The 13767-nt window shown below is 41.9% G+C and overlaps 2 protein-coding genes across 2 annotated transcripts in view; one reads left to right on the forward strand and one right to left on the reverse strand.

Annotated features, from left to right (window-relative positions):
• LOC106561509 (tripartite motif-containing protein 16) overlaps positions 1–1803 on the forward strand; it is a 22735-nt gene extending 20932 nt beyond the window's left edge. The window contains 1 exon segment of the mRNA XM_082968307.1: positions 1–1803. This exon segment is cut by the window's left edge and continues 178 nt beyond it. Within this exon segment, the coding sequence (XP_082824433.1) occupies positions 1–340 (340 nt within the window). The 3' untranslated portion in view covers positions 341–1803.
• LOC123731752 (tripartite motif-containing protein 16) overlaps positions 1–10630 on the reverse strand; it is a 240257-nt gene extending 229627 nt beyond the window's left edge. The window contains exons 1-2 of the mRNA XM_082968264.1: positions 9997–10630; positions 8026–8121 (exon numbers count right to left, since the gene is read on the reverse strand). Of these exons, the coding sequence (XP_082824390.1) occupies positions 8026–8121; positions 9997–10593 (693 nt within the window). The 5' untranslated portion in view covers positions 10594–10630. The remainder of the gene's footprint in view (positions 1–8025; positions 8122–9996) is intronic.
• Between the last annotated feature and the right edge of the window lie 3137 nt (positions 10631–13767).

Genomic DNA, 13767 nt, shown 5'->3' on the forward strand with positions numbered 1-13767 from the left:
GGTGGAGTGGAGTGGGGAGTGGGTTGATACAGCAGTCTCATATAAAGACATCAGCAGAACAGAGTCAGGGTGGGATGGTGGATTTGGATTCAATAACAAGTCCTGGAGTTTACAGTACTATAGAGGTGATTATTATTTCAGACACAATAATGTTTTGACTAAAGTATCAGGCCGTCAGTCCTCCAGAGTAGGAGTGTACCTGGATCATAAGACAGGTACTCTGTCCTTCTACAGTGTCTCTGACACAATGACCCTCCTCCACAGAGTCCAGACCACATTCACTCAGACCCTCTATCCTGGGTTTAGGCTCAATGGTACTGCTGAGCTGGTTATACTGTAGTAGGGTCCACATAGATACTAGTCATGCTGGTGTAGTCTCTAGCTGAGCTGGTTAAACTGTAGTAGGGTCCACATAGATACTAGTCATGCTGGTGTAGTCTATAACTGAGCTGGTTAAACTGTAGTAGGGTCCACATAGATACTAGTCATGCTGGTGTAGTCTATAGCTGAGCTGGTTAAACTGTAGTAGGGTCCACATAGATACTAGTCATGCTGGTGTAGTCTATAGCTGAGCTGGTTAAACTGTAGTAGGGTCCACATAGATACTAGTCATGCTGGTGTAGTCTATAGCTGAGCTGGTTAAACTGTAGTAGGGTCCACAAAGATACTAGTCATGCTGGTGTAGTCTATAGCTGAGCTGGTTAAACTGTAGTAGGGTCCACATAGATACTAGTCATGCTGGTGTAGTCTATAGCTGAGCTGGTTAAACTGTAGTAGGGTCCACATAGATACTAGTCATGCTGGTGTAGTCTATAGCTGAGCTGGTTAAACTGTAGTAGGGTCCACATAGATACTAGTCATGCTGGTGTAGTCTATAGCTGAGCTGGTTAAACTGTAGTAGGGTCCACATAGATACTAGTCATGCTGGTGTAGTCTATAGCTGAGCTGGTTAAACTGTAGTAGGGTCCACATAGATACTAGTCATGCTGGTGTAGTCTATAGCTGAGCTGGTTAAACTGTAGTAGGGTCCACATAGATACTAGTCATGCTGGTGGTGATGGTCCCCAGATGTGATGATTTATTCTACTTTGTTTTATCTACAATGATTTAACTGATTTGATCTTCAGATGTTCTGAAATAAAATAAACATTCAATGTATTCATACTTATTTAAGTGCAATGTTTTAATCTTGTACATTTCCATGAATCATGATGTATGGTGTTGATGTATATTGGTTGTCATTCAGAACCATTGATATGTTTTCTCAGTTGGTTCTCTGTCTCTATGTAATTCTCCTCAGTATCATTGATCAGCTTGTAGGCTCGGCCCTAATTGATGTGTTCTCTGTCACCTGGAGCTGCATGGAAAATGGTCCAGGAACAAAAGGACAATTCAGGACTAGTCAGCCCACTACAAGCTGGAATCACTTACTTTCTACTAACGTATATGGTCTGGTTTCCCAGACACAGATTAATCCTAGTCCTGGACTAAAAAGCATGTTCAATGTAGATGTCCAGGAAACCGGCCCTAAATGTGTCATCTTTCATCCTCCCATACTGCTCAGTCCAGCAACATTAAACCTGTCCAGCAGGAGGTGCTATTGACCAAACAATAAAACCAGCAGATATCTTGACTTGCCACTCAGTATATCAGTAATGTTCAGAATAGTACTTTAATATCATTGGAGATGGATGGTCTTTTTAATCCACTATCCAGAGTCAGGAACAGATGAAGTTAGGTCTGCTACTGTTCAGTGATTAAATATGATTTATGGTGATGGGAAATAAAAAATACAACACTAAACTTCATCTAGTAATAGTTTTCCTTTGTTATTTATTCCAAGGTGTGTCTTTAACTTGTAAATGGATTGTGTGGAGGTGAGCTAGTGGTGTGGGTGAATATTCCAGTTGTGTTTAGGCATCTTCATGTCTGACATCCCCCAGTTCTGTTCAGACCCATTGAACTGGGTCACATTCTAAATGGTGACTTGTATTGATAGTCCATACTGGACCTAACTGTGGTTAACCAGACTGGAGGGGTTCTGATCACATATTCCCTCATCTCCACAACTTTACCTGATGTTCTCTCTCTCTCTCTCTCTCTAATATATATATATATATATATACACACATATAGCAGACAACCTCAATACGGTTTAATTCCTGTAGTTATCAGAACACATGGCGTGTGTCCCAATTATATCTCCTTTCTAAGTGTGAACTTGTCCACTTCCCTTCATGGATTTAAAGGAAATGACTGGTATATGTAAACTCCCTCTACCCCCATGTCAACACCAATCCAATGCTTTTACATTTGTGAGGAGTAGTGAAGGAAAGCTACACTTCAGGAGGAAGGAGAGATTATTGGGACGTCCCCATGGAGAGATGATAGAGGGATGTGAAAGAGGAGAGAGGTAATGGTTGTACTCCCCCATGGAGAGATGATAGAGGGATGTGAAAGAGGAGAGAGGTAATGGTTGTACTCCCCCATGGAGAGATGATAGAGGGATGTGAAAGAGGAGAGAGGTAAGGGTTGTACTCCCCCATGGAGAGATGATAGAGGGATGTGAAAGAGGAGAGAGGTAATGGTTGTACTCCCCCATGGAGAGATGATAGAGGGATGTGAAAGAGGAGAGAGGTAATGGTTGTACTCCCCCATGGAGAGATGATAGAGGGATGTGAAAGAGGAGAGAGGTAATGGTTGTACTCCCCCATGGAGAGATGATAGAGGGATGTGAAAGAGGAGAGGGGTAATGGTTGTACTCCCCCATGGAGAGATGATAGAGGGATGTGAAAGAGGAGAGAGGTAATGGTTGTACTCCCCCATGGAGAGATGATAGAGGGATGTGAAAGAGGAGAGAGGTAATGGTTGTACTCCCCCATGGAGAGATGATAGAGGGATGTGAAAGAGGAGAGAGGTAATGGTTATACTCCCCCATGGAGAGATGATAGAGGGATGTGAAAGAGGAGAGAGGTAATGGTTGGACTCCCCCATGGAGAGATGATAGAGGGATGGTTGGACTGGACTTATTTATTCTCTCATTACTGACTTATTCTGTCTCAATAACATAATTGCAGTACACAAACTAATTACATTCAAGGAATTATTATTGTATTAAAGTAAATCTGTATTAAAATTCACCATAAAATGTACAGTTCCATTGCTTAACATTGGAAATTCTCCCTCCCTCCTATAAAAGTCATTGATGTGTTGGATGAGATAGGACCCTGCCTTCACCTGGGGATATTTGTTGGACCCATCACAACAGGTGATGAGGACCTCATCCTTCAGCTGCACAAAGAAAGCCAGGGACTGCAGTGTGCTCCAGTCTCCAGCAGGGGGCAGTAAAACCCTATGGACCTGAAAGGGAAAGTGAGGAGTAAAAATCAAAGGTGAATTTACATTGATGTTTCCACAGAGACCTGAGTCATATTCACTAGGCACCAAACTGAAGAAAATCAACTGAAACAGGGAGGGACTAACTGAGCAAGAAATGTTTTCGATGTTTGCACTTTTAGGATGTTTCTATTGGTTCCATTACAACAAACTGAATCAATCACTGCTAATTAAGTATTCAACATTATTTTAAATAGTAATTGAACACAGGTCTGTTTCCACATACAATACGCCTGTAGCATCTTGTATGATCTTATCAGGTAAAGGTGTTTCAAATGGAAAGGCAAGTCTCACCACTGAGAGGAAAACATCACTGGTCCACCTCTGCATCAGGTCAGCTATGTTGATCAGTACTGTCCCAGGGATGCTGGGAGCAGAGATGAACTCCCCTGACCTGGTACCACCTATGGAGTTGTCATTTTAATATCAGTTTAACCCCATTACTGCTATAACACACATAAACCATGTTAATGGAATGAAATGGATCCAGGTTCCATTTATTCTACAATAGATTTCATCACAGGTCACTTGGTAAGTTTGTTAATATCTCCAAAGTGGTCTGAAATCAAGATGACTGCAGGTCTGAATCCCAAACTAATGGGGGGAAATGGCTCCATCTAATAAGATGGTATCTAGAGGTATGGACTTTTTTTTGTTGACAAACTTTGCTTTTTCACTTTGGGGTGAACACATTCCATTAACATACATAGTCCAGTAAAAATGTACTTAACAAGTCACATAATAAGTTACATGGACTCACTCTGTGAGCAATAATATAACTAGAGACAAAGTTTTTACTGCCAGGAGACGTAGCCAAGAAAACTCCTGGTCCCTAATAGAAGCTGAAGAGGATTCAGTGGTGTCTTGTTTACCTGCAGGCCACCCTCTTGGTTCTAGAAGACCAGAGGATTCAGTGGTGTCTTGTTTACCTGCAGGTCACCCTCTTGGTTCTAGAAGACCAGAGGATTCAGTGGTGTCTTGTTTACCTGCAGGTCACCCTCTTGGTTCTAGAAGACCAGAGGATTCAGTGGTGTCTTGTTTACCTGCAGGACACCCTCTTGGTTCTAGAAGACCAGAGGATTCAGTGGTGTCTTGTTTACCTGCAGGCCACCCTCTTGGTTCTAGAAGACCAGAGGATTCAGTGGTGTCTTGTTTACCTGCAGGCCACCCTCTTGGTTCTAGAAGACCAAAGGATTCAGTGGTGTCTTGTTTACCTGCAGGCCACCCTCTTGGTTCTAGAAGACCAGAGGATTCAGTGGTGTCTTGTTTACCTGCAGGACACCCTCTTGGTTCTAGAAGACCAGAGGATTCAGTGGTGTCTTGTTTACCTGCAGGCCACAGTCTTGGTTCTAGAAGACCAGAGGATTCAGTGGTGTCTTGTTTTCCTGCAGGACACCCTCTTGGTTCTAGAAGACCAGAGGATTCAGTGGTGTCTTGTTTACCTGCAGGCCACCCTCTTGGTTCTAGAAGACCAGAGGATTCAGTGGTGTCTTGTTTACCTGCAGGCCACCCTCTTGGTTCTAGAAGACCAGAGGATTCAGTGGTGTCTTGTTTACCTGCAGGCAACCATCTTGGTTCTAGAAGACCAGAGGATTCAGTGGTGTCTTGTTTACCTGCAGGACACCCTCTTGGTTCTAGAAGACCAGAGGATTCAGTGGTGTCTTGTTTACCTGCAGGCCACTCTCTTGGTTCTAGAAGACCAGAGGATTCAGTGTGTCTTGTTTACCTGCAGGCCACCCTCTTGGTTCTAGAAGACCAGAGGATTCAGTGGTGTCTTGTTTACCTGCAGGCCACCATCTTGGTTCTAGAAGACCAGAGGATTCAGTGTGTCTTGTTTACCTGCAGGCCACCCTCTTGGTTCTAGAAGACCAGAGGATTCAGTGGTGTCTTGTTTACCTGCAGGCCACCCTCTTGGTTCTAGAAGACCAGAGGATTCAGTGGTGTCTTGTTTACCTGCAGGCCACCTTCTTGGTTCTAGAAGACCAGAGGATTCAGTGTTGTCTTGTTTACCTGCAGGCCACCCTCTTGGTTCTAGAAGACCACGGTGATGCTGCCGTAGTCAGTGTTCTCCACAGCACAGCTGGCCCTCCTTCACCCTGTCACTCCTCACCGGGGGGTAATACAGAGACCTCAGGGTTCTGCTGTTCTCATCACCTGCAGGGGACAACAACAATCAAGCCTGATTCACACAATAGGGCCCCAACTGTACTGGCTCTGATATTTTATATTTCAGTTCCAGCAACTATGGTGGATGTGTAACCAGGCCAGTTTGGCCCTGCTTGGCTTGACTCTGCTCTATAGTGAGAAACAGACATCAGTTTGTTTAAGGGGTCAAATTGAGCAAGGCAAGGTGCAGAATCACTGATCTGGATCTCTTAGGGTGTTTTCAGACAGAGTTGTGAGTAGAGGATTAACCTCTTACATCTAGATGTTCCGCTAGCGGAACACCTGCTCCAATATCCAATGATGGGCGTGGCGCGAAATACAAATTCCTCTAAAATCCGAAAACTTCAATTTTTCAAACATATGACTATTTTACAGCATTTTAAAGACAAGACTCTCATTAATCTAACCACACAGTCCGATTTCAAAAAGGCTTTACAGCGAAAGCAAAACATTAGATTATGTCAGCAGAGTACCCAGCCAGAAATAATCAGACACCCATTTTTCAAGCTAGCTTATAATGTCACCAAAACCCAGAAGACAGCTAAATGCAGCACTAACCTTTGATATTCATCAGATGACACACCTAGGACATTATGTTATTCAATACATGCATGTTTTGTTCAATCAAGTTCATATTTATATCAAAAAACAGCTTTTTACATTAGCATGTGACGTTCAGAACTAGCATACCCCCCGCAAACTTCCGGCGAATTTACTAACAATTTTCTAAATTACTCACGATAAACGTTCACAAAAAGCATAACAATTATTTTAAGAATTATAGATACAGAACTCCTCTATGCACTCGATATGTCCGATTTTAAAATAGCTTTTCGGTGAAAGCACATTTTGCAATATTCTAAGTAGATAGCCCGGCATCACAGGGCTAGCTATTTAGACACCCAGCAAGTTTAGCCTTCACCAAACTCCGATTTACTATTAGAAAAGTTTGATTACCTTTGGTATTCTTCGTCAGAATGCACTCCCAGGACTTCTACTTCAATAACAAATGTTGGTTTGGTCCAAAATAATCCATAGTTATGTTCCAACAGCGGCGTTTTGTTCATGCGTTCAAGACACTATCCGAATGGTAAATAAGGGTCACGCGCGCGGCGCATTTCGTGACAAAAGATTTCTAAATATTTCATTACCGTACTTCGAAGCATGTCAACCACTGTTTAAAATCAATTTTTATGCCATTTTTCTCGTAAAAAAGCGATAATATTCCGACCGGGAATCTGCAATTAGGTAAACAGACGAAAGAAAATAAATCACTGGGTCGACTCGGGCACGCACCTAAGCCCTTTGTCCTCAGATCGGCCACTTGGCAAAGGCGATAATGTGTTTCAGCCAGAGGCTACCTCGATATCGTTCAGCTTTTTCCCAGGCTCTGAGAGCCTATGGGAGCCGTAGGAAGTGTCACGTTACAGCTAAGACCCTCAGTCTTCAATAAACAGAGGCAAGAAGAACGACACCTTGTCAGACAGGCCACTTCCTGCATGAAATCTTCTCAGGTTTTGCCTGCCATATGAGTTCTGTTATACTCACAGACACCATTCAAACAGTTTTAGAAACTTTAGGGTGTTTTCTATCCAAAGCCAATAATTATATGCATATTCTAGTTACTGGGTAGGAGTAGTAACCAGATTAAATCGGGTACGTTTTTTATCCGGCCGTGTAAATACTGCCCCCTAGCCCTAACAGGTTAAAAACCCACTACCCCATTCCACTACTTTGACCCTATCTGCTCCTGCACCATGCCAACTAACCCTACACTCGTTAAAAACCCACTACCCCATTCCACTACTTTCACCCTATCTGCTCCTGCACCATGCCAACGACCTGGAGGACGGGACACCACCACTCAACACACCCTGTAACTCTTCTGAAGTCAAATCTCATGTGACCAAATACTTCTCTGGTTCTGAGCTCTTCTCCACTCCTTCTACCTCACTTAACTCTCCCTCATTCATTTCCATTTCACCTACAGAACTCAGTCTGGTGCACGGCTCTCTCTGTTTGCACTTGAATTATAACATTTGAAATGTCTCTATTCTTTTGAAAATAAATGTTGTGTAATGTTTACTGTTCATTCATGATTGTTTATTATCTACTTCACTTGCTTTGCATAGTAAAGATATGTTTCCCATGCCAATAAAGATCTTTGAATTGAATTGAGAGAGAGAGAGATCCATGTTAATGTATAGGGGACTGTGACTTCTAAATCAGTGTCGGCCCAATAGGGAATGTCCTCTTGATGTAATGGTCAAGATGTTGGTTTATCCCACGGTAGACCTGGGTTCATATCCAGTCAGTTACATTAAGCAGTCTATTCTCTGAAAGGGGTCAAGACAGCCTGTTCCCAACAGTGGGGTCAGTGGGATTGGATAGGGACCCCTCTCCCTCTCTCTGACTGGAGGAGAGAAGTGAAATGGTGTGTCTCCTCTGGTCAACAATACTCACCTTGAAAGACTCCACAGCCTGTTGGAGCTCCTTCAGCTCCTTCTCTCTCTCCTGGAATCTCTGCTGGACCTTCTGCTGACTCATCCCCAGCTGCCTCTGTGGAGAATCACTCTTCAATGAGATATCAAGCTTTATTTGTCCAGTAGATCAATAGTATAGTAATGTGACATAGGGCCCATAGAGAGGAAGGATTCAAATGTGTTGGTGTGAAATGATATTTATATGTTGCTATGTGAATGATTATAGTTTTACAGTCAGCCTACATGTATCAATGAGTTGAGACTGAACTTTGGACACATAAAAGAGCATTCAGAATGATAATAGTGTTTGACTTTAGAAAATGGTGATACATTTGGAGAATCTGGGTTAAAACCTGTTGGGGCTAGGGGGCAGTATTGAGAATTTTGAAAAAAATATGTGCCCATATTAAACTGCCTCCTACACAAACTCAGAAGCTAGGATATGCATATTATTATTATATTTGGATAGAAAACACTCTGAAGTTTCTAAAACTGTTTGAATGGTGTCTGTAAGTATAACAGAACTCATATGGCAGTCAAAACCCTGAGACAAATCCTAACAGGATGTGGAAATCTGATGTGTGGAATCATTTTCAAGCCTTTGTCTATGAAACACACTGTGAGTTAGGATTCATGTAGCACTTCCTAAGGCTTCCACTAGATGTCAACAGTCTTTACAAAGTGGTTTCAGTCTTCTCAGGTAAAAACTGACCGAACGAGAAGCCTGGAAAGTTTGTCATAAGCGGATTGCCTATACTACTATGATGCGCGTGCATGTGGGGACTCTTTCGTTCTGAAACGTTTTATAAGACAATGCAATCGTCCGCCTTGAATATTATTGAAGTTCTGATTGAAAAAGGCCCTAAAGATTTATGCTATACAACGTTTGACATTTTTCAACAAACGTAAATATTATTTTTTTTGCACTTTCGTGGCGACATGTTCCGCGCGCTTCGTACATTTGGAGTAGCCTTCGGAACGCGCTAACAAGAAGGAGCTATTTGGAGATAAATTATGAGCTTTTTCGAACAAAACAACATTTGTTGTGGACCTGGGATTCCTGGAAGTGACTTCTGATGAAGATAATCAAAGGTAAGTGAATATTTACAACACTATATTTGATTTTAGATGACTCCAAGATGGCGCTACCCTGTATCGCCTAGCCTATTTTTCTGAGCATAGTACCTCGTTTATTGCAAAGTGTGATTTCCCAGTAAAGTTATTTTTAAAATCTGGCAATGCGGTTGCATTCACGATATGTTAATCTATAATTCTTTGAATGACAATATTATATTTTACCAATGTTTTCGAATAGTAATTTTTTTATTTGTTGTGCTGATTCACTGGCGGTATTGGACGGAAAATATTTTCTGAACATCACCGCCATTGTAAAATGCTGTTTTTGGATATAAATATGAACTTGATAGAACAAAAAATGCATGTACTGTCTGACATAATGTCCTAGGAGTGTCATCTGATGAAGATTGTCAAAGGATAGTGCATAATTTTAACTGGTTTTCTGCTTTTGGTGACGCCTGTCTTTGCATTGAAAATGGCTGTATGTAATGTTTTGTCAATGTACTGTCCTAACATAATCTAACTTTATGCTTTCGCCGTAAAGCCTTTTTGAAATCGAACAACGTGGTTAGATTAAGGAGATGTTTATCTTTCAAAGGGTGTATGTTGTATGTTTGAGAAATTTGAATTATGACATTTAATAGTTTTCAAATTTGGCGGTCTGATATTTCACTGGCTGTTGATAGTGTGTACCAGGGGTGCCCACGTAGCCCATAGAAGTTAACATATCTATATAAACAAGGTTTGTGTTCATATTTGTTCTGCTGAGGATCCATTTCATTTGAATGATCTCATATTCAAACAGCCTTAGTTCCTACTGTATCTTTAATTCTTTGTTTATCAGACAGTCACCAACAAGTTGTTCTGGTCTTACCTGTTTCTCAGTCCTCTCTGCTGCAGCTGACACTGTATCATGGGCTTTATGTTCATCCATTGTACACAGATAACAGATACACTGCTGATCGGTACGACAGTAAACCTCCAGCAGTTTGTCATGATGAGAGCAGATCTTCTCCTGTAGTTGTGCGGTGGCTTTGACCAGCTTGTGCTTCTTCAAAGCAGGAAATTCATAGTGAGATAGGAGGTGAGTCTCACAGTAAGAGGCCAGACACGCCAGACAGGACATGAGTGCTTTCTGCTTTCTGGTCCCAGGGCAGACATCACATGCCACATCTCCAGGTCCAGCATAGCACAGAAGAGGAGGGGGAGCAGCCTGGAGTCCTGTCTTCCTCAGTTTCTCCACCAGCTCAGCCAACATGTTATTTTTCCTCAGATTAGGCCTTGGAGTGAAGGTCTCTCTGCACTGAGGACAGCTATAGACCCCTTTCAGAACATCCTGATCCCAGCAGCCCTCAATACAGATTCTACAGTAATTGTGTCCACAGGCAGTAGTGACCGGCTCCTTCAGTAGATCCAGACAGACAGAACAACAGAATTGGTCCTGGTCCTGCAGAACTCCCTGCTGAGCCATTTGGACGGTTGTTCACTCTCACACAGACAGACGACACAGAGACTCAGATCAGTTTCGTTTTCTCAGAAAATAGTTTGTGGGAGGGGGGAGGGACTTCCTGGTTCTGCCAGAGGGGTGGGGTTAAAGGGAGGGAAGGACGGAGTGAGAGAGGGAGGGAGGGTTTAGAGGAAGGGAGGGAGAGAGAGAGAGAACTGCATGCAACATCGAGAAGGAGACTAATATTTTAGTTCCTAGGTTAGGACCTAGGACCTGTGGAATAAATCTAACAAATGTGAGTTGTTAGAATATATAAAGGTTAACACTTTCTATGAAGTACATATTATAATTATTTTAATGACTTTTATAATGCCTAATAATACAGTTATGTGTTATAACACTGATTATAAGTGTCTATAATAATTCATAAGTGGTAATGGGGTGGGGGGGGCTTGATAGTGATACAATGTACTGTAGTTGAAATGAATACTGTATGTATTCACTGATCATTGAGGATGAGGTAATACTTTACATTACAGTGTGGTTATTAATGCAACCGCTGTGACAGATTTCATAAAGCTTCACAGGGAAAGCACCCTTTGCAATAATCTGAGTACGCGCTCAGAAAAATACACTAGGCAATACAGATACCCGCCATTTTGGAGTCATCTGAAATCATAAATAGCATTATAAATATTCACTTATCTTTGATGATCTTCATCAGAATGCACTCCCAGGGATCCCAGGTCTACAATAAATGTTGTTTTGTTCAATAAAGTCCATCATTTATGTCCAAATACCTCCTTTTTGTTAGTGCGTTCAGTCAGCTACTCCAAATGTAGGAAGCGCGCCGATTCCAATGTCTTCAAAAATGTAATGGAACACAGCTACCTCCTCACGTGAATGCGCGGCACTGAAGTCATATTCTTTTCTGAGTCACCAACTTCCCGGCCTTCTCGTTCGCTCTCTGTTAACTGTAGAAGCCTGAAACAACGTTGTAAAGACTGTTGACATCTAGTGGAAGCCTTAGGAAGTGCAAAATGAACCCTAAGTCACTGTATACCGAAAGGCAATCACTTGAAAAAACTACAAGCCTTAGATAATATGCAAATCCTACCTTCTGGGCCCGAGTACCAGGCTGTTTAATTTGGGCATGCTTTTCATCCAGAATTCCGAATGCTGCCCCTAGTGAAGTTAACAGACATTTGAAGTTAGAACAACAGAACATTGACATGACAAGAGCAACAGTGAACAATGGTGGAGAAACAACAGACCCAAACACAATCAAGCAGTATGGTGGAAGCAGGAAGAAACGAGAGGAACCTGCTGAACAATCTGAAAAGACTGACAGTAGGATTAGCATCCCCATTCCACCCCAGATAATAACTAAAGAAGAAGTTCAGAGATCCCTCTCATTCAGGAGAATCAGACCTCCACCAGAAATAGCACTCTGTGGATGGACCCTTCATCTGACATTAGGAGAAGTCATCTGGGACTCGAAAGAATGCAACTTGACAATCACTAAAGGAGAGGACACTTGGCTGATCACCATGGACAAGTGTGATCAAGAGGAAGGCAGAGAATATATAGTAGAAATAGTGAGTACTAAATGGACTGAAAGGAATAGTGTAACTATCATCCGAATTGGTCTCACGCTGGTACCAGACCAGGAAAGGACTGTAACAACAGAAAAGACAGGAACAGTAACAGATGCTTTGAACACCACAGCTGTTACCCCTAGATTGCCACCTACTGCCCTTATCAAGCAGTCCACTACAAGTACAAAGAAACCTGAAGTATCAGAGTCAGGTGGGTTCTTTACTTGTATTTGGAACTTTCTGACAAACTCTAACAATCTACCTGGAGAAAAGGACATTGATACTTTAACCCCAGAACTGCACAAGGATAAAATCAGTGGAGAAATTAGTGAGAAATGAATGGTATGAATGGGCTCAATATACAGCATTAAAATTAAAACTGACAAATTGCTTATTATGCGCACCCTCTCCTCTGACAGAATTAGTGGTGGTACCTAATCCTTATGATTATAGGGACTGTGCTGACTTTAATAAAAACTTTTGTCATTTGAATAGATCAGAAAAACCTTATTGTCCAGCTGAATGTTTGTCATATTTGGGTAATTCATATTATCAAAGATATTACAACCAAACTGGCTGGGGAAAATGGTGTCAAGAATTGGATATACGGGTGGAAGCACAAAAACTAGAGGCCCCATATAGATATCGAATAGATTATCAACAACCATATGAATGTTTTAACAGCACAGAAGGACAGAATGAGATGGGGAAGTTCAAAGGCAAATGTGAGATCACATGGCACTTAAATAGGGACACCGAGGGGAATGCAGACACTCCAGAAAGGGATACTTATCAAGCAGCTGGAAGTTGGATGGGAAAATAATAATAATTATTCATGATAATTGTCAAAATCAAACTTTATCACTGCCATTAATTAACCATATGAAGAACAGACTGTGGTAGTAGCAGATTTCTTCTGGATGTGTGGAGGGCAAAGACTAAGGGCAACAGGATGGACAGGCCTTTGTGCAAGGGTTAGGTTGATTCAACAGATAACTGCCACTGAATGGGATCCTAGTGATGCTAAGCAACAAACTACAAAAAAATAGAGTAAGGAGAGACTATAAGTCTGACCCCAAGGTCTATTTGGATGCAATAGGACAACCTAGAGGAATCCCTAATGAGTTTAAGGCCAGAGATGAGATTAAATCAGGATTTGAATCTATATTTTTGTGGATAACACCTAACAAAAGCTTAGAGTGGATTAATTATATCTACTATAATCAACAGAGATTCATTAACTATACTGACTCCTCTTTAACTGCACTAGGGGAACAGGTACAGGCTACCAGTAAGATGACATGGCAGAATAGACAAGCTCTCAACTGGCTCTTAGCAGAAAAGGGGGGTGTTTGTGTAATGTTTGGAGATGAATGTTGCACTTTCATTCCCAATAACACTGCACCTAATGGATCTTTCTCTATTGCTATGGCCAAACTTAAAGGATTAAGAGCAGAAGTAAAGGCTAATGCTGGGTTTGATACTCATGTTTGGGATTGGTTGGACCTGGCTATGGGAAAGTGGGGTGCTATGTTTGCTAGAATGGCAAATGTGGGACCTTATATAGACAGGTGTGTGCCTTTCCAAGTCATTTGCCACA

Source organism: Salmo salar, chromosome 23 (genome assembly GCF_965601325.2).
Source record: "Salmo salar chromosome 23, fSalSal1, whole genome shotgun sequence".
NCBI lineage: Eukaryota > Metazoa > Chordata > Actinopteri > Salmoniformes > Salmonidae > Salmo > Salmo salar.